This window comes from Sarcophilus harrisii, chromosome 5 (assembly GCF_902635505.1).
Source record: "Sarcophilus harrisii chromosome 5, mSarHar1.11, whole genome shotgun sequence".
NCBI lineage: Eukaryota > Metazoa > Chordata > Mammalia > Dasyuromorphia > Dasyuridae > Sarcophilus > Sarcophilus harrisii.
In genome coordinates, this window is record NC_045430.1 from 191705245 (window position 1) to 191730758 (window position 25514).

Sequence of the window (25514 nt, forward strand, 5' to 3'; positions counted from 1 at the left end):
AGGGACAGCATCAGATATATTATAGACTCTAAGTAGGAGAGATTGAGTTGAAAAGAAAGTCTGTGATCCATGGGCTGAATTTGAAAAAGGGGTAAGGTGAAGGCCATAAAATAATCAGAATTTAGGCCAATGAATGTTTTCCTCTTCTCTGAATGTCCTTAGTAACATGTCTTTTAGGTGAATTTTAATTAGGTGAATTAAATATTCTTTCCTGTATTATTATATATAGTCAATTATAATATTCTTTTCTGTGTTACACACACACACACACACACACACACACACACACACACACGGTAGCCAGATAGGGCACTATGACTAGAGCACTAAATCTAGAGTCAGGAAAACTTAAGTTCACAAATCAGTTCCAATAGAGCAGTAATGAACTGAACCAACTACATCCAGGGAAAGAACTCTGGGAGATGACTATGAACCACTACATAGAATTCCCAATCCTTCTATTTTTGTCCGCCTGCATTTTTTATTTCCTTCACAGGCTAATTGTACACTTTTTCAAAGTCCGATTCTTTTTATACAGCAAAATAACTGTTTGGACATGTATACATATATTGTATTTAACTTATACTTTAACATATTTAACATGTATTGGTCAACCTGCCATCTGGGGGAAGGGGTGGAGGGAAGGAGGGAAAAAGTTGGAAGAAAAGGATTTGCAACTGTCAATGCTGAAAAATTACCTATGCAGGTATTTGTAAATAAAAAGCTATAAAATAAAAAAATAATAAAAATAATACTAATAGCTAACATTAAAAAAAAAAAAAACTTAAGTTCAAATCTAGTTCCAGACACTTACTTGGCTTTGTGATCTTGAACAAGTCTCTTGATTTCTGTTTACCTTAGTTTCCTCATCTTTAAAATGGGGACAATAATACTTATCTCCCAAGGTTATTGTAAGGATCAAATGATATTTGCAAAAAGTGCTTAGCATTGTGCCTAGTACATAGTAGGCACCATATAAATGTTAGTTATTATTATTATTATTACTAATTTTATTATATAACCCATTCCTACTAGACTTGAGACCAGGGACCATCTCTTTATTTTCTCCTTCTCCACAGATAATAGCAATTCTCAATTTGTCTTTCGTTTTTCACTTTACATTGGCCCTTAATGAACCCATTAGCCAATCGACACTTTTAATAGCTGGCACTTTGTCCTTTCTGGCTTACAAAGTACTTCACATATATTATCTCCTTTGGTGAAAAGCTATAAAATGGGCGCTATTATTATTCCTGTTTTACAGATTGGATTCTAATGAAACATTAAATGACCTGCCTAGGATCATGCTGCTATTAAGTATTTGAGAGAAGATTGAAATTCAGGTCTTCTAGACTACTAAACCCAGTGTTTTGGATACCATATTATATTGTTGTTGAATTGTTTCAATCGAGTCTTAACTCTCCACCATCTCATTGGTTTGTTTATTTATTTGTTTGTTTGTTTATTTTGGGCAGAGAAATTTGGAGTGATTTGCCATTTCCTTTTCCAGTTTTTGACAGATGAGGAAACTGAGACAAGCAGGGTTAAATAATGTGCCTGGACTCCCACAGCTAAAAAGAGTCTGGGGCTAGATTTCAACTCAGGTCTTCCTGACTTCAGAATGGGTGCTCTGTACATTATGTCATCTAACTGTTCAATGACATTACAAAATCATTCCCTTTTTGGGACTTATCTAACCAGTTGAGCTTTTACTCAGACTTAGACTTTTTGGATGTCATACGAACCCCAGATATGACTGTTTTTCCCCTTTTCTCATTAATAATGAGGCCAGAAATTTGACCTGTAGTGACATTGAGTTAGGCCAAAGGATTGATGTAAACTGAAATAACTTTTGGCCTTTGTTGATCCCTCTGAGTGGGGTTGGGAAGGGTAACAGAAGGAACAGTGTCCTCTGATCTTTGTGGCTCCCCTAAAGGGCACTTTCCTTACTCTTGGGATGTCTTTTTCCACTTCTAAACCAACCTTTCATCCCTACTCTTGTCAAAGGCATATTCAGTGCTCTGGAGCACTCCTGATTCACCCTCCTGTAGTCCTGGGCAAAGGGAGGAGATGTCTTAGTGATCCCAATGATATCAAGGCTGAGCTTCAGCTATAGTGCACTCAATTCCACTCCATTTCCAGGGTCATCTATTTCCTTACCGGCCACCAAACCACTGCCCTCAAACTCCAACCCTTCCTCCCGTTCCAGAACCACAGTCAAATTAAGTCCATCTTTGCTGTAGGAAAAGGCAAGTCAATGCATTCTGCCCCATTTCCACCCTGTCACACAATCCCTGTGCGACTTTCCAAGCTATGTGATTTAGAACAATTCAGTGTCTCTCAATCTCAGTTTCCTCTTCTGCAAAATGGGGGATATACCACCTATCTGGCAGGTTTGTTGTGAGGACTAAATGAGATAGTCTACCATTTGTAAACCTTAAAGATATTGTGAATTCCTTAGCAAAGAAAGCCCCAACTCCCTCCACCATAACCGGACTCCCTGCCTAATCCCATTTCTCTGTGTGGTTCTCTTTTCTTTCCATTCTCAGAACCAAATCCCTGCTATGGATCAAAATGCAAGTGAGGGGCTGTTGGAGTAGAAGGCATCCAAAGATATTCCCATGATGCCAGTGGCATTTTGCTTTCAGAAAGAAGCAAAATAGAAAGTGAAGATGAGATATAAAGTATATTAGTCCATTTTACCAGAGTAGAAACTACCTGCCTTCCCACAAAGGTAAAGTCCACAGAGAATGTTATCCTCCCACAAGAAATGAGCTAATTAGAAGGAAACTAATCAGAAAAGACCGGATATAAACATCAGTTACACATTTTTATGGATTCACATTCTATGCAAAGATACAAATACTCAGTCACACTTCTGAAATGCTAATGAGTGTAAAAGAGGGACCACTCCTCCCCATTATAAGTTAGAAGCCCTATTAGAGAAGGAAATAGTGCATATGTGCTTGATAAGGATAGGGATAAATATAAAGAAGTGGAGAAGAGCTGCAGATCTATGCGTGGCTCTGCTCACACTCAGTTCCATGGAGTCTAGCTGATTTATTCTGCTTCCATACTCCATCAGAGCCCCAGAGTGGCTAAGGGGAGGAAGTCTGGAAGATCGAGTCCCAGATATTGTCAGAGCTCCCTTCATCATGGCTAACCCTAAACTTTAGTACCCCATTCCTCTAACATGGTAGACTTGGAGTTAAAGAGCATTTGACCCAATCCTTACTTCTTTGCTTAGGGCATGAGGATTTGTGGACAGAAGGACCCCCACTCTACATTGTCAGAGTGGGATAAATTATTGAATGGGCTGGATGACCCACATTCCAATAGTGACTTGAGAGTCACAATTAGTCACATTAAGATAAACATTTTTCTTCCTCCAGTGTCAGAAGGTCAAGAGTCAAGTATGTCTGAGTCATACGTGGTAGACTTTCTCCTCCTCATCCCCATCTTTCAAATCCAGACCATGGTTCACATGGCCCAGGGTATTTCGGCGAACAACTTCCCAGCCCCAGTGACTGGAGCTGCTCTGAGAAGTAGTTCGGGATAAAGAGGGTGTTGGGGCTGCTAATGAGACCTTCCCCAGGGTTTTACACTTCTTCTTGGATTGTAGCTTCTCAGATAGCTGTTCTTGTTCTGATTCATCTTGGTCAGATGACTTGAGGGCTTCTACATATCGGAGCACACGAAGAGGATTGTGATCCTGAAAATCCTCAACCCTGCAAGGGAATAAATAGAAAGACTACAGTCAAGTACCAAAGCATAGCAGGCTGGTGGAGGGATTAAACAAAGGAGAAGTGTCTATGAGGTACAAGAGGATAGGGAGGAAAATAGAATGAGTAAGAGTGAAGACTAGGATTAGTGAGAAATAGCAGCAAAAATACCCATTAGAATGAAAGGAAAATAGATTGGAAATAAGAGTGAAGAAAGGGATCATGGGGGAAGGAGATTGGAAAGAACTGGAAAGAAGGGTGGAAGACAGGAAGGTTAGGAAATTGAGAGAAAAACAATTTTAAGAGTCTAGATGTGGTCAGGAGGCCCCGAGTTCAAATCTGGTCTTAGACATCTGACACTTCCTAGCTGTGTGACCCTGAGTCAGTCATTTAACCCCCAATTGCCTCAGCAAAAAATAAAGTAATAATAATAATAATTACCAAAAAAAAAAAAAAAAGAGTCTAGATGTGGGGGCAGCTAGTGGCACACTAGCTATAGCACAGCCTCAAAGTTAGGAGGACCTGAGTTCAAATCTGACCTCAGATACTTAACACTTCCTAGCTGTGTGATCCTGGGCAAGTCACTTAACCCCAATTGCCTCAGCAACCCCCACCAAAAAAAAAGAGTCTAGATGTACAGATGCAGTAGTCAACCCAGAAGAGTATTATTGAGTGCTCAATTTTAATTAGGGACCATAAATCCTTAGATCAAATAGGAATGTGAGTTAATAGAAAGTGAGTGGTACACACAGTTGCAAAGATATGTAAATACACAGATTTGCTCACATAGTCCTCACTCACATACTAGTCAGACATTATCCCTAAACCACCCCCCTCCTAAGACTTCAGAACCCCAACTTTATAGAATGACTTCTCCCCCTAGTGGACCCAGGAGGAAATCTCATAAAAGGAAGTGGGATGGTCAGAAGGTAAGACCTTTGGGAAAGATGCTCACATACCCTATGTGGGTATAAGGTTACCATACACACGCCCTCACCGCAAGAACCAGCGATTTCCAAGCCCAAATTCTCTCCCACAGATCCCTGAGCGAGGCCATAGACAGCGTGGTAGCTTTCTCTCCAACATTACTGTGGTGGCCACAACCTGGGTGGGGAAATTGGGGATGGAAGAAAATTATCAAAAATAGATTAAATATCATGCAAAATATAGCAGTAGAGATGAAATGGGAACAAATAAAATTTCATACAGATGGATATCCAGAAATAGGAGAAACAGAAAATAAACCACACCTATTTAAAAGAAAATTTGGTGATCATTAGACTTCAATAAAAATCTACTAATAAAAAACCCATTCCATATTTTACATGCTTTTAGGTATGCTTAGAGAAGGGATTTATGTAATTATAATATAGGTTAATTTTAGCAAAGAATTTAAATAAATTCTTATAGATAAAATAATTAAATGTGAACTAGTTAGAAATGCTATCTATTGAATTTATAGTTGGTTGGACATCTAAATCTTAAATTAAAATACTGACTAATGTCTCTATGTTAATCTAGAAGAAGGTTGGTACAGTCCTATTCAACAATAGCAATGGATTAGATTTTTTTAAATTTATAAATATCAAAAAGTTGGAAAAGACAACAAATTTAAGAGAAAGAAAACTGAACCTTTGTTTTTCTCAGCTGTCATATGGGCTATGAGTTGATCAGGATGATTTCTAGGGTAATAAGTTCATAGATTCAGAACCAAAAAAGAACCTTAGAGATCATCTAGTCAAACCTTGTTATTTTATCCACTGTTGTTTGTTCTTGAAGAGATACTTGACATTGGGAAGATGATGTCATCATTTTCAAGTGAATTGGATTTAAGTAAGGCAGGGAATCACAAGATTCATTTTTTCCTCTGAACCAGCTGGGTTCTGTGGCAATGAGGTCATATAAGTGGAAGGTATGACATTTGAATCTGGATCTTTTAACATCAAATCAAGCACTATGGGTTCTTTTAATTTTGGGGTGTGTGTGTGTGTGTGTGTGTGTGTGTGTATGTGTGTGTGTATACTTATTTATTTGAGATTCTCAATAGTTTGAAATCATAAGATTAACAGAGACCTGTAAAATCCAATTGCATGATTACAAGAAATGGAAGACTGCTATGGGCTATGGTTGTGATAAACATTTGGCGATTCCATGTAGCTAAAAGTCAACAGTGTGATATACCTATGAAAAAAAGATGATAAAGTCTTAGGCTACATTAATAGAAGTAAAGTATTAGTGAAAGTCATTTATTAATCTAATACAACAGTACATATAATCTCACTACAGTCTCTTCTAATCAGATGACATCTGAATTATTTTGTTCAGATCTTGATGGAATTATTTGGTAGAGTTGAGGGCAATCTGTATAGTGAGGGTTCTGTAAAATATCAGCAGGGAATGATTGAACAAAACAAGAATATTTAGCTTTAATGTTGTTGTGTCATTTCAGTGGTGTCCCAACTCTTTGTGACTCCATTTGAACTTTTTCATGACAAAGATACCGGAGTGATCTACCATTTCCTTCTCAGTTCATTTTATAGGAGGAAACCAAGGCAAACAGGATTAAATTAAGATTTGCCCTGGGTCGCATGGCTAATAAGTATCTGAGGCTAGACCTGAGGAAAATGAGCCTTCCTGACTCCAGGTTAGCACTCTATCCACTGTGCCACCAACCTGAATATAGAATGATTTTTCCAAGTGTTTATTATATTAAATATAATATTACCATATTAAACACAAGAAATACAAATACAATTAAAGCAAGAGAGACAGTAACTGCCTTCAATACCTTATATTCTAATGGAAAAGGACAACAAATATAGCTAGGATCTTTAAAACTTTTAAGGCTTATCTATGGAAGAGAGAGCATTGTTTTGGGCTTACGCCAGGAGACAGAAATAGAGCAAGTGAGTGTTCCAAGTTATAAAGAGGTAGATTTTAGCTACACATAAGGAAAAAAAAACTTTCTACTAACTAAATCTGTCTAGTCACAGACTAAAAAGGCTCAAATTCATCAGCAGATATATTTAAGCAGAGGTGGATGACTATAAAAATTATTCCTTCTTTACGAAAGAAGTTGGATTAGATTACTCTTTAGGTTACTTCCAACTTTAAGATTCTATAATTGAAACAAATATGGACTTAGGGAAAATGGTGAGAAATACACAGATACATATCTGCTCCACCCTATTCTATACTTCTAGTAGAAAGACAAATTCAAGGACAGGAAAAGAAAAGATTTTAAAAGAGCAGCATAGTTATGCTAATCTCCCATCTCTTATCTCTTTCCCTGTTTCTTTTTCACCTCCTACCCTCTTCTTTTTCTTCTTCTTACCCCTTACATAATCTAGGCTTATTTGATAAATTTTATAAGTAATATTGCTTTTTCAGTACGGAGGTGTCAAATATTTTGCTTGATATAAAAGCGTTCAAAGGGTTTGGTCCTACTCTGGCTTTGAGATGCTATGGGAATTTAGGAATTCCTTTTGTGATCCTTACATTGGGTTAATCTAGAAACCAGCTTAAGATAATACACAGAATCCTAAGTAACTAACAATCAATCATATTGAGAGCCCAATAGTAAAACGCCCCCTTTTACAGATTCCCTGTTAATATGCTTTCTCCCCAAAATGATCTAGCATTTATTTTACATTTATTTGTATTTATCCCTTTTCTTTCTCATTCATCCTCCCTCCGTTTCTCTTCTTTCTGTTCTCTCTTTCTCCATCCCTCCTCTCTCCAATCTCACCTCTCCCTCTATTTTTTCTTTTCTTCTTCCTCCTTATTCTTCACTTCCTATTCCTAGTCCTCCTTTTTCTCTTTCTCTCTCCCTCTCTCTCTCTTCCATACACACATATACATGTGTGCATATGTTTGTGTATATACAGACATATGTTATCACCCCTATTAAAATGTAAGATCCTTAACTGAAAAATGCTCAGCACAGCAATGATATATAGTAATTAAGCACTATACAAGTGTTTGCTTTTATTAAGGGTAGAAACTGTTCCATTTTTCTTCTTGTTTCCTTAGCACTTAGAATAGTTTCTGACATGGACTAGGCCCTTAATGAATACTTATTTATTAATTGATTTAAAGTGCCACTAATATGATCTAGGTCCTCCTCGGATATGTCCTATTCAGTCAGCATTTATTTTGTGCTGTGTATCAGGAACTATGCTAAACACTGGGAAAGCAAAGAAAGATAAAAATGAAGATCCTACCCTCAATAAGTTCAATATTCAAATTGTGGGGGTGGGGGAACATGACAGAGTAAAATAGCTAAAAAGAAAAAAAAGCCTGTTTGTGCAAGATATATACAGTGCAAATCTGGGATAATCTCAGAGGTTATCAACTTTCAAATTCTCTCCAAGTCCTTCACAGCCCCTTTAACATATCACCACCATGACTAAGCTATCTCTAAGTTATAAGATATCATTCTCCCCTCAAATGTTCTCCATCAACCAAGTACTTCTTGCTGTTATGATTTACCCTGAGGGGACTCACCTGGGCTCTCCAGAGCTCATCCCGCTCATGAGCCACCCGCCAGTGAGTATCTCCCATCATAGCAATGAAGAGGTTGAGCATCAGAAGGGCAGCGATGATGGCAAAGGCAAAGTAGACCACACTGTACATGAAGGGCAGATCCACATCATAGTTGGCAGGACCATCAATAATTGTAAGGAAGAGCTCAAAGGTGGTGAATAATGACATAGGATAATTGAAGAATTGGCCCAGATCGTTTGGATTCTCCGTCTGAAAGATGATATAAAACGCTGCTCCACCCAAGGGAAAAGGGTGGGGAAGAAGATGGTTACCATAATAATCACAGGCCTGGGGTTAGCATACTCCCTATGGCTAATGGCTAATGATAGAGATAGTTAATGTTGAGACTTTCCATGACTCTAATGAGGTACCCCACATTTGATACCAATGACTACATTATTTTAGGGTTGACATGGTCCAGACTTGTGATATGATACAATACAATGATTTGGCACTAGGGTTCTTTTTTTTTCTCCCTGAGGGAATTGAAGTTAAGTGACTTACCCAAGGTGTCTAACTAGGAAGTGTTAAGTGTCTGGGACCAGATTTGAACTCAGGTCCTCCTGACTTCAGGGTGGGTTCTCTATCCACTGCACCACCTAGCTGCCCAGGTACTAAGGGTCACATATTAAGGAACTGAAGAAGTGAAAATGACACTGTTGTATAAATAAATGATTGGATTCATTGTGTCCTTTTGGGTATCATGCCTTTCCTCTGTTCACTTCATATTTTTATTTGTGCATTTGTGGGACAAGTGTGTATTTACAGATACCAAAATGGAATGGGACAGACCAGAAATTATCAGTGGGTTGGGAGAAAGGGACATTACCAGAAGCAAAACCCAGGATGACCACAGCCATCAGCCAGCAAAATCGTAATAGATCCCCAAAAAACATCTGCAAGGTGGAGAAGAGCATGAAGGACTAAGTCAGTTCCCAAATAGTTGTTCCTTCCTGCCCCACTCCCAACAAAGTAAGCTTATCCCTAGAGATCCATAGCCCCCAGAATAATTTAGCTTGTTTAACATCCCCTGTCTTCTAATCTCCTCCACTGGCTTGCTCAGCTTCTTTGGAATGGTTTAAGCAAGGAGAGGCAGTCCATACCAGAACTTGGACGGGGAAACACTGACCGACCTTCTGGATCATGATGGTGAAGGGGCCCAGCATCTGGAATCCTCGGGCAAAGTACATCACATTGCACCAGCCAAGCACCAGGGCAAAAGACATGGGTACCACCTCTCCGGATGTGCTGGTAAGCCGCATCACCATGGTTACCAGCACCAAGCCGGCATAGATGATACTTGGGGAAAAGGAGGAAGAAAAACATGGAGCACGTGTGAAGGGCTGACTGATAGGCTGTGCAGTTTGTATGAGACTCCCACTGTTCACACAGACTCACACACTCATACATTCAAATTTGGGCACCCGGGTAGCCTCAGTATGACACATAAATTCTCTAGCGATGGAATTCCTCAAATTGGAGGCTAACTGAGACCAAGAATACAGCACCATTAGCCTGATGGGATTCCAAGCGAGGGAGGGAAGGAGAGAGAAGGGACTCACATGATGACGTGGAAAGGTCCCCCAAGGATGGTGCGTCCAAAGTATCGAGCAAACCCAACTCTGAAGATGTCGGGAATCTGAGGAAAAGGTATTGATCATAGCAAAAGGGACAGTTGCTTTAAGGTTTCCACAATTCCAGTGGAGGGCTTCTGCCAGTTTTCCCTTCTTCTCTCCCTCCCACTTCCTATAGCTTATTTTCTGAATAAGCCTCAGTGTACTGGAGAGAGCTCTTATGTCTGTCTGCTTAGAATCTAACTTTGCTTCCACTGTCAGGGAAGGAATCCAAGAAAAAAACAGGAACGCTACTTAGAGGCAGAAAATGAAAAAAGGAATCAAAAGAGGACCAAGAACTCTGATTCCCAAGAATCAAAATAATGGATGTGAAGAAGGGTGGGAGTTGTAGGAAATTTTCTCAGATTCACCTTTCCTTGGAATCTGCACATTCAGTCCTATAGCAAATCCTCTGCTACTGGGGGCTGAAATCTGGCTCTCCTGACATTAGTGCCGTCACTTGTCCAGAACAAGTGGTTAGGACAACCTTTTAGTGCTTCTAGATATGATCCTGCGGTGATGCCCTAAAATCTCACCTTCTAGCTAGTATATCTCCATGGAAGGAGCTCAATAAAGTTCAATAAAGAAAAGGGCAAGTCCTACCCTTTCCTTGCCCTCACTTAATATTTGGTGCTGCTTTGTCCTCATCCCCTACTTCTTCTGCCTGGGGGAAAAATGATCATAATGAATCAGAAATTGGGATAGAGCACAAGGAAGCCCTACAGGACTCCTGGGGCTCATTGTAGGAGACCTGGCCCAACTATGATCCTTTTATCTGAGGAGCTAAGCCATCCTTTGCCAACAACCTACCTCTGAAAGTAAAATGGCCACAGCACCAATGACAGACACCAGCTCCCCAATCAGCCGAATATAATCCTCAGAAGTCACATAGGATTCCTGCAGGGAAATCAGGGTTAAAAGTTGGATGCAGAGTGGGAAGTGATCTCTTTCTGTGATGAAGAATTACAGCATACTAACCCAGAACCTCTCCCAACCATCCTTAATTTTTTATGCCTATTTGATTATCTTTGTGGGAAAGATTTTATATGCTATATATTTTATGTAAGCAAGTGTTTAAAGATAATGACTAAGCTATTGCTAACCAAGTTCGTTATCATTATTATTTTTTTTTTTTACATTCAAATAGGTTTGAGCATCCATGATCCTGTTATGAGCAGAGACCATCCTAACCACATGCCAACTGTGAACCACAAACTATAAACACTGGTCATACACAAACAAAGCTTCTTAGGGCTTGGATGAGAAGGTGAGGATCTCAGTTTTCTCTCTGAGTGAGTCCCAAGAGAGAATACAAGCTAATCCTAGGTGAGGAAGGGACCTCAAGTCATACGATGCATGAGTTGGAGTCTGACTCCTAGTATAGTGAAGGGACAAAGCGGAGTCCAGGGGAAAAAATGAACAGGAGTGCTTTTAGACCTGGGATTGGGAATGCATTGGGTAGTAGTGGTAAGTAGGTCACTTAGGAGAAGATCAAATGATTTTTAACGAGGAAGAAAACTGTTCCTGGTCTCTTTAACTAACTCTGGAAGAATTAGTAATTCATTACTTAGAGTGATAATAAATATAAATATAAAAAGACTTTGAATTTTGAATAGGGTTCCTGAATACTTTGCCATTTTTATAAGAAATGGCCTTGCCTTTCCTCCTGCCAAAACCAGATTGTTAAATAACTACTTCTCAAAGATGCTGCAGAAAAAAAAGCAGAAAGCATTTATTTATGTTTTGGGTTGGGGTTATGGTAGATGACATCTGAAGTCTCTCCCAACTCTGACATTCTAGGATACTATGAAAAACTTGGAGATCCTGGAGATACAGGCTGCCATTTCTTCCTGAATGAAGTAAACATATAAAAAGACTAAAAAGATAATGCAGACTTATCATATGTCAGAAAAAGTATAAATTTAAACCCTGAAATAGATGGAATGGACTTTGGTATCTAAGATAGAGATATCTCGAATCAAATGGAAGCCTCAGAAACTACCTAGAGTTACCACCTTTATGTCTTTAATGAAGTGTTACATATACATATATATATATATATGTCTTCAACCTCATAAAGGATTTAATTCCCTAGGACTCAAAGGCAACTAACTTAAAAATCACTGTCATATTAACTTGTTTACCAAAGGAGAAAGCCAGAGGAGGTTGTATATAATAAAGGAAAAACTGTTTTCCTGAAGTCATAGCAATAAAAAAGAGCCCCACAGCCTTTAAGAATGTTACCATTATCTAATTTATATTTTAATATATTTAACATCTACTGGTCATCTTGCCATCTGGGGGAGGGGGTGGAGGGAAGGAGGGGAAAAATTGGAACAAGAGATTTGGCAAGTTACCCATACATATAACCTGTAAATAAAAGGCTATTAAAAAAAAAAAATGTTACCATTAAATCTCTTTTTGTCTTCCCTTGATTCTGCCTGACTTGCAGGCTTTTATTCATCCCTGAGAGAAAGGAGGAACAGATGAAGGCTAGAGAATAAAGAAGTTTAGGGGAGGGTCTTGGAAGGGAAGGTGTAGAGAAGGAGAAAAACAAAGAGTCCATTTGGAATTCTAATTATTCCTTTTTAGAACAGAGGAAAAGAAGGGGATCCATATAGATAGTTCCAGATGTTTTTGTTAAGGAAATATGTGTGGTAATAGTCAGCCCTGTTTCCCAAAGACCAAAAAATAATGAGATGAGATCCACTGAAAGATTGTGTCACTTTCTCAGGAATCAGGTCTTTGTCCAGAGCTATTTATACACCAAAACCAGAACATATTCTCCCAAGAAATCTAAAAATATAGAAAGATGGAGAACATTCAGCACAAAGACATAAACTCTTCCCTATGCCTTCATTCAACTTGTTCCATATATCAGTCCAGCAACTTCATCTCCTAATCTCTCCATTTTCAGCACCCCTTCTCCTTAACCATCTATTCCTCTAGTGTCTCTACTTGGGGAGCTGTCTTGTGACAGCTTCAGTCGTTGTTCTCTCATATAATAAACCATTTGCTCTCAGGCTAGCCTTCCTGAAAAGTAATCAAAGCTACTTGAGTGTGAATCTGAGGTAAATAAGAAATAATAGCAACTATAGTTATCTAGATAAATAATTATAGAGACACAAAGCTGATAAATTATTTTGAATATGTGAAAACAAGTTTCTCCATGATTTTCCTATCAATGTATATGTAACTACTTTTGATTCATAGTTCTTTCAGTACTTAAAGTATCTACAAAGAATCTATGTTCTCTTTTTGGAAGGAATCTCTTTTTTTTTTTAACCATTGACACACCTTTAAAAATTAGCTATAATCACTTAGCATACACTCAAACACCAGCATGAGATATCAGGCCTATGATCATTGGGAAGGGACATATCACATGTTCTTAAACAGACATTACCAATTGTTTCAATCTAGCTAACACTTTTATTCTCTCTGTCTCTTCCATTCCATCTCATTCTCTTTTTCTCGAAGATTCCTATGTAGGGAGGACATAAAATCACAGAACCATAGAATCTTAGTATTGCAAGGGGCTTTAAAGGTCATTGTATCCAAATTTCTATCCACAGGAGTCCCCCACAATGACAGGTGGTCTGACAGGTGAAAAGTTATTGCCATTGAGCTCATGTTGACAGTACATGCAGGAATGAATGAAAGATAATAGGGTATCTTTGTGTTGACTAGACACATCAGAAGTATATTCAAGCATGTCTAAACAGAATCTCCCTCCCTTGAAACAACAGAGTTCCCTTCTGACATCACAAAGGATTCATTCTCCTTAAAGTGTGTGTGAACATATATGTAGAACAGGTAAGTGGTGCAATAGATGGAATAGTGGGTGTGTAATTAGGAAAACTTATCTTCCTGAGTTCAAGTTCAGCCTCAGACACTTACTAGCTATGTGACTCTAGGCAAGTTATTTAACCTGTTTTGCCTCATTTTCCCTTATTTGTGAAATGAGCTGAAGAAAATAGTAAACTCCTTCAAGATCTTTGCCAGAAAAACCCAAATGGGGTCACAGACACTAAGCTAAAGCATCCCAAGAGCATACAAGTTTATTATATTTTGCATAGCAATTTGGAACCATAAGTGTTTTCATATCTATTATCTCATAAGATCTTGCCAAAAGTCCTATTAAATTTCATTACTATTACTCCTATCTCCAAGAAAAGAACATCAAAGTTTTGGGGGAACTAAGTGATTTATTCTAGGTGGGATGGGTGGATAATAATTGGACTCAGACCTTAGTATTGTGGCTTCAGAACCATTACCACACCCTCACTATAGGACAGAACAAAGGGAAGGGAACAATCCTTTTATTAAGTGCCTCTTATGTGCCAGGGACTATCCTAAGCTCTTTATAAATACTACCTCATTTGATCTTCCCAAACAACAAGTAGGTGCTATTATGATAGCACTTCATAGAACAGGTGAAGAAACTGAGGCTCACGGAAGTTAAGTGATTAGGATCAGAAGACACACAGAGCCAGAAAATGTCTGAGGCTGGATTTGAACTTAGATGCTACTGCCTCCAGGCGCAGTCTTCTATCCACTGAAGAAATACATCAACATGTTTTTGTTTTTGTTTCCATCTGTAAGATGATCTGTAGAATGGACCAGAAGTCCCTTCTACTTCCATGACTACCATGTTTCAATGTCAGTAGTTCTTGGTTGTGAAGCTGGTGAGGATGTGAAAATAAAGACTTTCAGAAATATCAGAATAATCGATCTGGGACTATCAGACAGAAATATACTCAAAAATTCTTTCTTCCAGAAATCTTTCTCCCTCAAATGTATTAAGCTAGTTATCCTTCTATTTAACTAAAGCTATCCCTTAACAAATTCTTAAGAATCACAAATCCCATTTGATCTTATCCAATCCTGACCCTCCAATTTTTCTCTGGCTTAATTCCATTAATTATCCCCTCTCTCTAGGATCTTCCTTTTCATCACCTCCAATTCCTCTTTCTTTTGCTATTTTGGAATTATTGTCAGAAGTGAGCCCTGAGCCTCTATTACCTATTAGACTTAGATCATTCCCTAACTCACATCTATTGATATGGGTAATCTGGACTATTGTTTAAAAAAGGGTGACTTGTTAGCACAGAATACCTAGAGCCCAATGGGAAGGCAGATGGAACAGAGGAATGAATATTGGACCTAACTTTTTGGGCCACTTCATTTTTTTTATCTCTAGTCCCAACCTTCTTTGCTCATCTCTTCATTCCTCTCCCAGGGACAGGTACCTGAAGACATTTTTCTCTGAAGAGATTTATGTCTCGCGAACTGGTTTGGTTGTCGTTTCGAGGCTTGAGAGGACGGTAGACACAGCACATGGTGAAACAAATCATGTAGAGAACATAGATGGCACCCAGAATGTAGAAGTATGGCCTCCCAAACCTGTTCCACTTAAGGTTCACCAGTTCCTTCACAGGAGTCTGGTCTAGGATCTGGCGGGCCTGGAGAGAAGGAGCAGATGGCCACTGATTCAACTCTAGATGGGGGAGGATACTTAACAACAGAGCATTATGGATAAGGCTTGTTCTTGCCAAACCCTACTCAAAAGTTTTTTTCTTTTAGGACTCTTTCTCCAATGTTTTCTTCTCCTTTATTTCATTTCCTTCACACATAAATATGTACTCAGTTTTCACCTTATTCATTTACATTCACTGATGTATTGCTTTATAAATATTCTCATGTCAACTCAATTAGCAAAATCACAGAAAGGATAATAATAACAATAATAAAATCCCATTTATAGGACAATTTAAGATTTGCAAAGTGTTTTACATATTTATTTCATGTGGTTCTCTCAACAACCCTATTTTATAGGTGAAGAAACTAAGTTTTATGACAATTAGCCAGGGTCCTTCAGCTACTAAGTGTCTGAAGGAGGATCTGAACTCAGGATGCCCTGATTCCTGATTCAATGTTCTATTCACCACACCACCTGGTATATAGAGCACAGTGTTAAATCACAGGCTACAGAATCAAGGAAGGGGAGAAAATACCATGAAGGGATGAGGATGTGGGGAGGATAGTGTAAGCAGATTGTGGACTTCACACAAACAACCGTGTCAACTTACACTATGCTCCCAACATCATTTTACTGATCATCCACTGAACTTCTTGAGGTTTCTCACCACCCTTGATGATGCATGGTGATGATTTCTATAGCACTTGGGCTTCTTTTTTAAAATGTTTTTAACTCTCATGGTCTTCATTGCCATTCCACTTTAGACATCTATAATCACCATCATACCTTGGACTTTTTCATTCACATTTAAGAGAAATGGGACTCGAGATCTTTTTCTCTTATTCTAGCATTCTATCCTTCAATTCTCACATTCTTGCACCTTTTGAAAGGTTATCTGAAAATTATTCTCTTGTACCAAGTCTTACTGCCTCAACTTCTCCTATTCTTTCAGTCTATCAATCCCTTCCCAGTTTAACTTGCCTTATGACCCAGGATGGACCACACTCTTTCCAAATATTCTGGTCAGCACCTTAGGAGTCCTTCTCTGTTTTGAATTTCTATCATGCTTACCCCAATCCTGGGTAGGTTACAAGACCCAATTTTTTATTTCCCTACCCACAGCTAGCAATTGTTATAGATGTTATAAATGCATGAAATCTTCCACAAATTTATGTTATTTAACTTCAGTGAAGCCTCTTAGACAATATCTCTATATATTTCTAGTTGATTCACTATTACATTTCTTTTATCGTCTAACATCAAATATTTTTCATGCTCCTTCAGTGTTTAATATACCTCCATTCTACTCATCAAGAATTATCAAAAAGGATAATTACATCCTTCTATTTAACTAAGATCCTCCTTTAAGAGCTTCTCTCTTTTCTAAGAGCCACAAATCCCATCTCATCCAATCCTGGCCCTTCAGTTTTCTCTCCTGTCTTGTTCTATCAATTACCTACTCTCTCCAGGACCCTCAGCTCCATCACCTCTAATTCCTCTTTCACTTTTACCTGTATTAAAATAATTTCTAATTACAGTTTCTCTGTCCTAATATGTTATCAGTAACAACATCTATTTATTCCTTCAAGCTCCTTCCCATCTCTTTATTTATTTTTGTAAAAGAATATATTTTGAAAGAAAAGAATATTTTTGTAGTCAAATGTTACAAAAAGTCTGCCCTCCTCTCATTCACTCTTCAAATACTTGCAGTCTGACTTCTCACCCCACCACTCATTCATTTGAAACTACTAGTTCAGTGACTGCCAATGGACCCACTTAATTGGCAAATTCCATCACCTTTTTTGAGTTCTCTCCTCCATGAAGTATTTGATGCCATTTGCCATTTTTTCACTTTTCCTTTCCCAAGTACTTTTCTTCCATGATTTGTTTGATGTGTCATAATTTCCTCTTATTTCTTTTACAGATTTATCTCTAGTTCCTTGAGAGGTTTTTATTTTTCTTTTTTCATCCTCAATGTAGGTGTTTGGTCCTTGGCTACTGTCTCCCTTAATAATTGCTAATATTATTAGTAATAGTCGACAACTGTCATTTCCTTTTGGAGAATTTCCAAATCCATTTTCAATTTGCTGAATTACAGATTTAGTGTTCCAGCTGCCTATTTAACATCTTCACCTAAATGTTTCAAATTTAGCATATCCAAGATTGAACTCATCATTTCTTCTTCCCCACAATCCCCAAAGCCTACTCTTCTGCCTTTCCTATCTCTGTAAACAACATTACCAGTGATCCAGATTCCAACCTTTCAGTGGTCTTTGCTTCTTCTTTCTCTCTCAATTTTTACAACCAATTATTCATCAATTCATCAATTCTCATACATTTGAACCCTTACCTGACGGTTCTTGGTGGAAACAATAAGCTCCAGGAAGGATAATTCATCTCCCCAGGAATCAATGTCCGTGAGATCATACAACGTGGAGGTCAATGGGCCATGTGTCCATTGGATATATTTGCGCTTTTGCATCAGATGGTTAAACATCTTATAAGGGGAGGGATAGCATGAAGGTCATATTTGGAGAAAAAGCAGAAGGGACAGTACATCAAGAGCCATTTGGAAGACAGTGGGAGTGAAATCTGGGAGTAAAAGAACTCTTACTCACACAGAAATCTTAGATTCCTTTCCTTTTCCCTACAGAGATTTCCTCTAGATCTCTGAAAGATCAAAGGAGAGCAAGGGATGGAAAGACAGTGGTTTGTTTGTGACAGACCCCCTGATTTGTGACCCTCAAGTTACTAGTGTTTCATTAAAAGGTTAGGAATAAAGTAGACAGCAGTTTGAGGAGAAAAGTCATTTGTGAGGGTCAAGATTTAGGGATGAATTCCTATTTCTCACCACAGTATTGCCTTCTACACCAGCTAACTTGAAAGGAGTGAGGCCCTGGTGGTTAGAGATGAGCTCAAGTGGCTGTAGATGACTTCCTTGGCCATCATAGGATAGCAATACATTGTACATCTGGCAGGCAAAATTTTTGCCAGGTTGCAGGACTAGGATGTGCAGCACTGTGTTTCCTGGTGGGGAAGATATGGAGCATTAGGAAAATCACTGCTGTGGGAGAAAAGTGGATTCACAATCAGAATTGTTGGGAAACCTGCTTCATCAAGTCCAGCTCTTTCACCATACACGTGGCCCTGAAAAGTCACTTTAAGTTTCTCTTCCTCAGTTTCATGATTGGTAGAACCAGAGAGTTGCCTAAATGCCCTTTACAGCATGGCATCCCTAAAGTTTTTTTAACCCATCCAGCCTTTCATGCCAAATCCACTGTAGCTCCTCAGCAGTTAGGTGAAGGAAGCATTTATTATGTCCCTACAGACACTGAATTAAATGCTAATAAATGGGTTCCGTGGTTCTCTACAGATACTTTCCCCAGCTATAGGCTTTCCCCACAGCTTTTATTTTCTACCTGCACCTCTTACCCAAGTGATCCTGGGCTCTGATGTTGGCTCCAAACTCAATAAGTAGGCGGACGATCTCCTCATTGCCCACACAAGCAGCAAAGGACAAAGGGTGCTCTCCTAAGATGGAGGGAAAAAGATGATAAAGCTGTTAGTCCAACCAGGGATAGGGGAATGGGTATGAATAGAAGTATCTAACTGTTTGGGGCCAGTTTGAGCCTCCTTTCTATATATCTGTTTGTTGCTCTGTGCATAGCTCCTGATAAGGGAATGGATTCGATGGAAGTCAAAGGTGTAGTATGGAAAGGAAGAATGAAAGGCAGAGGTTATATTCGATATGATAGAAAGGGACTCTTCAGTCATGTAGCTTAGGCTCTGGAGAGAATGATTATGAAAAAAAGGATAATGAGCATATTTTCCTCTTCTCCAATATATCTTCCACATTTTACAACTCCCTCGATTTCCTCCTTTCATTAGCTGTGACTCTTACCAAAATAGAAGAGTTTATTTTGACGAAAGGCTCTTCCAGTAACTCGGGCAGAAATATTGGCTCCACGGGCCAGCAGGGCCCTCACCAAGTTTGTATTTTGGTTCACAATAGCCATATGAAGTGCTGTTTGGCCTGAGTAACAAAAAGATTTCATCAGCCTTAAGAGAGACTCTCCATGGAACTGTCCTCCTAGTAAGATACTCCTATGAATGGCCATTTCTACTCTGAGATACTTTCAGACGTAATATGGGACACTTTTAGTCACGAGGACAATCTATCCCTACCTCTGGAAACCTTTAAGAGACCGACTATCTTATCTTGATTTCTGACCTATGAGATCTCTTCGTCTTGTGTCATAGATAGAATTAGCTTTGGGAGAGATCCAAGAGGATGTAATCATGACCTATCCCAGCCTCTCATCAACATGTAGCCACAATGACTGAAGGGAATGGAAGATAACTGATAGCTGGAGATGAAAGCAGTGAGAGGCAAACCATGAAATCACCACAATCATAAGGCTGATTCCAATTCTCAGGGTCCTTCCTACTTCTGTATTTCACTTCTCCTAACAATTCCAGTCATCAGAGGTGTTTTTTAGGGACAAGTCTAAATTTCTGTCAACACCATGCACCTTATAAATCCCCCATTCTCTCCCCATAGCTTTCTAGTCCCTCCTCACAGGTTTCTTTTGCTCCGCCCCTTCTTCTTACCTGCATACAGCTCAGAGGTCATTGGCTCATTCACCAGTTCAGGAGCAACTTCCATCAGCAACTTGGCTGCCTCCAGGTTGTCATAAAGGGAAGCAATATGTAGTGCTGTCTCCCCCAGGGCCCCTGGGGTTAGGTGGGGGAGAGACAGGAAGGTCAAACATATCCTAGAGAAGGGTCCCATGCTGTCAGGGTGGGGTCACTAGGAGGAGTATACAAGGTTGTAAAGCTCAAGGCAAAATAAATAAACAAATAAAACCATTTCTTCTGCCCCCTTTTCATCCTTCGTCTAGCCCACCTCTTTGATGAATATCACAGGGACCATCCACAACCAACTTCTTGAGGGTGCAGAGATCATTCTCCTTGGCTGCCTTAAGTAGGGGAGACTCCCAGATCCTGAGGCAAGAGAGATTTCAAAAAGGGGAAGAAGGGAAGGAATGAGACAGGCAGAGAGAAACAGGGAAGTTGAACCATCAAGAAAAAGATAATCAGACAGACAGACAGATGTAGCAAGTTGGAGAGATAAATGGAGAGACAGAGAAAGAGAAACAGACAGTTAAAGATAGAAAGAGGTGACTGAATAGAAAGATGTAAATCATTTCCATACATTTACATGCATACACATATATGTGCCCATGTATACCCAGAGACTGTTTCTGTGAGAAGTTATATAGTCAATGTAAGTAAGTTGTTGTTTTTTATTTGTTTTATTTTTTCTTTAAATTTTGTTTTTCATTCATTTATTTATTACTGAACTAGCTAAATTAATATAATCTCATTCTTTGGAAAGGACCTCTAAAGTAGTCTCCTGAAGCAGGGTGTCACCAAAGTAGACAGGAAAAGCCTGAAATGTTTTTACTTTAAGAATGAGAATGCAGTTTGTATTTTAGATTGAAACTTTCTAAATATGAAGATAAAGGAAAAGTAAATTAAGTGCTTCAGAACTACAAAGGAGAAGTACTTTCAGAAAAAGGTGGTCTTCGAGTAGGGGTGAGTTGAAGGCTGGGGAGTAAAGGTCTACATGTTAGGTTCTTATGAGGCTAGAGAAGCCTTTTGTCTATCATGCAGTATGTTTTGCAAAATTATGTAGAAGAATGCTGCTGCAGAGTAACCCTAATTGCCAAGCCTGGAGAGATTCAAGCTCCAGGTTAGACTAAATAACCTCTGAGCTTCTTTCTAAACCTGAGTATCTACAAACCTATAAAAACATAGCAATTGGGAGGACTGATGAGGATGAGATTCTCAAAAACTTTTGGGTGGAGCTAGAAACCAGTATCTTTGCCAAGAAAACCAAGGGATCACAAAGAGTTGGAAGCAACAACAGAGAACCTGGGTTCAAATCCTGCCTTGGATTCTATTACCCTTGGGAAAAATAAGTCATTTCACCTCATTAGATCTCAGTTTTCTTATCTACGGAATTGGAGTTGGATTGGGTGGCCTCTAGGTGCCTTTCTGCCTTTATATCTAGGAACCTATGACTCTGCAATCTGCCACAGACCATTATATGATTGTGACAGGTAACTGGACAATGAGAACCCAGGAGTGTGAACATGTACAGCGAGCAAGCCCAAATATTCTTCAAACCAGTCATTTGGCCCATACCCTTTAGAGTCGTAACTATTATAATTATTTATTATTAACATTATTATTAAATCATAAGCAGTGCTGTCTGGTGGACAGTGAAGCAGCTTTACCTGATACTGGGACCCTGAATAAGTCACTTAACTTCACAATGTTCCCTCAGGCTATTTACAAAGAATCTGAACTACATTCCAAGCAGTTGTCACTGAGAATTTTTTTGTCTTTAAAAATAAAAATTAAGATTGAATGAGTAACTATTCACCCAGCTCTGTTTCTCCCGGACTCCAGTCTCTCTCCTTCCTTCAAGGATTTTTTATATCTTGAGAGCAGGAATTTTTTTATCCTCCCTTGTCTCTTTTTCTACTCCCTTCCTAAATTCTAGGGGCTAGCTCTGGGCTGCTGACAGGGAGAGCCGGTTGTGGTTATAAGGGAGCTCTTCTCTCCCAGTCTGTGCTTTTTAATCTTGTTTGTTTCTCTCTCAGCCTTGACTTGAGACAAACAAGACAAGACCACAGCTTGCCCCATCCGATGAGGTGAGACAGTGGTGGGCTGCAAAGACAAACACTGGCTCTGGCAGCAGGAGGAGCACTTAGGTGACCACACAGCATGAGGTGGCTGCTGCTTGCCAGCTTCCAGGAGGAAAGGGCATTTTCAAAGTCAACAGTTCAGGGCTCAAGACCTGCCTTGGAGAGACTCCGGATATCTGGAAATTGAGGCTCAGAGATCAGATATCCAGAAGAGAGGATCATGGGACTTTGCTTCTTCCGCTAAAAAAAACACTCACCTCATGCCTTCCCCCATTCCTAATTTTGTGATTCAGCAGTTCAGGCTCTTCCTTCTTTACCTGACAGCCTAGGTTAGAAATAAGGAGCCCTTTAGTCCTTAGCCACAATCCTGCTGGTGGCTAGTCCCTAACCTGGAAGCTCAGTTTCTCCATCTTCCAATTTGAGAGCACCATGAGATCTGAACAGACATAAAGCCAAGCTAGAGCTCTTAGTTTCATTCTCAGAACTGAGCCTGAACGGAAAGGTCCAATCCCTGGCAGTGGGCTGGAACCTCCCAAGTCAGATTTGTCTAACTCCCTGTATCACAAGGCACGCCTAAATTCAAGAGGCTACTATAATCCCTTTAGAAACAAATAAAACTCAGACAATGAAAGCCTAGTTTAATATTATCCTGAAATCTCAAATCACTGACTCTTTATTGATCTTTTGCATTACAGATTAACATTAAATGACTAGAAAATCTGTGGCTTTACTAGCCCCCAGTCCACTGGAGACAGATTGACAAACTAGGGTCAACTCTGGACCTTGAAACAATTTGTTTTCTCCCTTTCACACACACTCCCTTGCTCAATCCCACACATACCATTGCCCTCCTCCCTGCCACCGAACTTGTTGCATAGCCTCCTCCAAGACACCCTGTCCCCCTCTCTTTTCCTTTTTTTCCCCAGCCTGGCCCACTTAGATCCCCCTCAGTCCTTACTTCAAAGAAGGCTATCAGAATGGCCACCCTGGTCACTGCCCTGTGCTCTGTCTGGAACTCAAAACCCTCCCCAATGCAGTCCTAAGAGCTGAGCAAACACCTGAAATCTTGTCTCAGGAGGCAGCTCCTCTCCTACTCCAGGTAATGCAGGAGGGGAGTGAACCAGCCAAACCCGAGGGGTGGGAGGTCAGGGCAGGAGCAGTGAAGAGGAGGAAGCCGATTTCTCTGCTGAGGCAGTAGCAGGGATGTTGGGATTGACAGGAGGACTAAACCACCGGGGATCTTACCTCTTCTGCTGCAGCATGTTAGCTTCATCCAGGCTCTGGGTCCATACCTGCTCCCTAAGCATCCAGGTTCTGAGAATCTCCCTAAGGTGAGTCCAAGTTCCCCTCATCTTGAATGAAGAACCCCCCATCTTCCTTCCACTCAGGACCAAACGTTTGAAGGAATGTCCTAGGGAGAATTGACTAGGAGGCTCTGAGGGGACCAGAGCTTCTGGTCCCAGGACAGGGTCAGGAGCCTGTATGGGATGAGTTCAGGAAACTTGCAGCTGTACAGCAGGGGAGAGGAGGAGGGAGGAGCTAGAGCTCTTTATAGGGCTGAGCCCCCAGTGCCCAGAACCCAGCCCTATACCTGAGGCAATTGTGGAGGGAGAGGGAGGGGATCAGGTGTACTGACCGTGGGACCCAGGCTAGGATAGGAAGAATGGGATAGGGGGAGGGTAATAATGGGGAGGGACAGACCTAGTCAAGGGTTGTGAGAGACAGGCCATAGGAAAGGCAGACAAGACTAAGAAAAGGGCTCTAGGGGAAGGGCCCATCAGAAGTATTTGACCCAACTACCCCTTGCGTCATATCATCTTCACTCCCATCTCATCCCCTTTGCCCTTGCCTCCTTTGTTCCACTTTGTTCCACTTCTTCCAGTTGCTTTTCCTCTCTTATTTCCCACTCTTTTTCTCCAGAATTCAACTCTGGTTTTGTTACTCTTTACCTATGCAATCTGAGACAAGTTAATTCAACAGTCTGTGCTTGAGTTTCCTGGAAAACGAGGGGATCAGACTAGATAATCATTAAAATCCTTTCCAGGTTTGAGCCTCTGGTCCCGGGCTTTTTTCTTTCCTGCCTCATTCTCTAGTCCTTTGAAAGCAGGACTTGGGCTAGATCATGCTTTTACATGCCTGGAATCAGAGGGAGACGGCAACCCTTTCCCTGCCAAAGCATGGACAGACCAGGACAGGATGAGAAGTTCAGGCAAGGGCAGACAGTAGGGACTGAGTCAGAGAAAGATTTCAACAAATACTTATAAATGGCCTACTCGAGGCAAGTCTGTGCTAGGTGCCTGGGATGACAGAAATGGGGTAGCTCCTGTCCTCAAAGAGCTTCCATTCTATTGGAATAGAAGCATGGGACTTAAAGAGATAATAGAGATTAATTTAACCTTCTTGTTTTATAGATTAGGGAACACTTAGGGTAAGGAAAGTTAAATATTTCTCGGGATTTGAACACGGGTCGGTCTCCAAATTTCCCCATGCTCGTTTTTTTATTGCACTAACATTTGATCACTAAAAAAGATGTTCTTCAGAAGCAAGAAATAAAGGGCAAAATCAGGAGGGATTGAGGTTAAACCCTCCTATGTCATTTTAGCATAATAACATCTTGCACGTGGGTAACTTTTTGACCTTTTCAAAGCATGGTTAGATCTATAATTTTATTCTAACAACAATCCTGCAGATGGTATGTGAGGTTGGGGGTTGGGGATAATCGTTCACCGAATTTTCCAAATGTAAAAACAAGGACATAGAGGTTAAGTGATCTAAATGAATGGCAGAATTGGGGATGGCTCCTATGCTTTTTTGACTCCCTCTTTCAGAGTTCTTCTGATTTGGGTGTTAATATAGAACTTTTGGATTGAAAATCGTGAGACTTAATAGGGGAGTTGCAGAGAGCTAAGACATGTCCCAAAGAAGGCTTTATGACCAGGAGTCCTTTCTGATTGTTCTAAAAAAGTGCACTCAAGGTAGTCAACCAAATATTGGACATAATGACTCAAGGAGGGCTCCAAGACCAAGAGAATCCTTGTTGGTTGCTCTGAGAAGGACCTTCCTGATCCAATCTCCCCAGGATGTTCCTGAGAGACTTTAGCTCTGAATAGAAGGAACATGGGGGTTCCCTGACTGACGACATGTGGAAGGGAACTTGGGCTCACTTTAGATCCTGGATAAAGCCGACATTCAAACTGCTGGGGGATTCTTGAGAAGCTCAGAGAGATGCCCCCAATTCCAAGATCACTAGAGCTGGAGGGAACTTTTTAAGCAATTCTCTGACCCAACCCTATTATGTGACAATTGAGAAGTTTGAGATTTGGAGGGAAGAAGTGACTTTTGTGCATGAGTCCTTGATTATTCCTGCTCATGCTCACTTACCCATTTCTGTCTGACAGATAAAGGAGAAGAAAGGAAGGATGCAATGGAAGGCAGT

General features: G+C 40.0%; 1 protein-coding gene across 1 annotated transcript; it reads right to left on the reverse strand.

Moving 5' to 3' along the window:
- Window positions 1–2472: 2472 nt before the first annotated feature.
- LOC100914398 (transient receptor potential cation channel subfamily V member 5) lies at window positions 2473–23577 on the reverse strand. Its single transcript, XM_031939244.1, has 15 exons — window positions 23324–23577; window positions 20269–20366; window positions 19974–20096; window positions 19264–19395; window positions 18795–18893; window positions 18214–18389; window positions 17713–17859; window positions 15133–15345; window positions 10691–10777; window positions 9830–9906; window positions 9401–9566; window positions 9097–9163; window positions 8229–8497; window positions 4720–4826; window positions 2473–3728 (listed from the first exon to the last, which is right to left on the reverse strand). The coding sequence occupies exons 1-15, from the start codon at window positions 23449–23451 to the stop codon at window positions 3425–3427; spliced, it is 2193 nt and encodes a 730-aa protein (XP_031795104.1). The 5' UTR covers window positions 23452–23577; the 3' UTR covers window positions 2473–3424.
- Between the last annotated feature and the right edge of the window lie 1937 nt (window positions 23578–25514).

Bases quoted from the DNA above. Each gene is read 5' to 3' on its own strand.
- LOC100914398 (XM_031939244.1), bottom strand. From the start codon at position 23,451: ATGGGGGGTTCTTCATTCAAGATGAGGGGAACTTGGACTCACCTTAGG. The intron at 20,367-23,323 runs GTAAGATCCCCG...CTCTTGCCTCAG, and splicing joins AACATGCTGCAGCAGAAGAG to GATCTGGGAGTCTCCCCTAC. The intron at 9,567-9,829 runs GTGAGTCCCTTC...CTTTTCCCCAAG, and splicing joins GGACCTTTCCACGTCATCAT to TATCATCTATGCCGGCTTGG.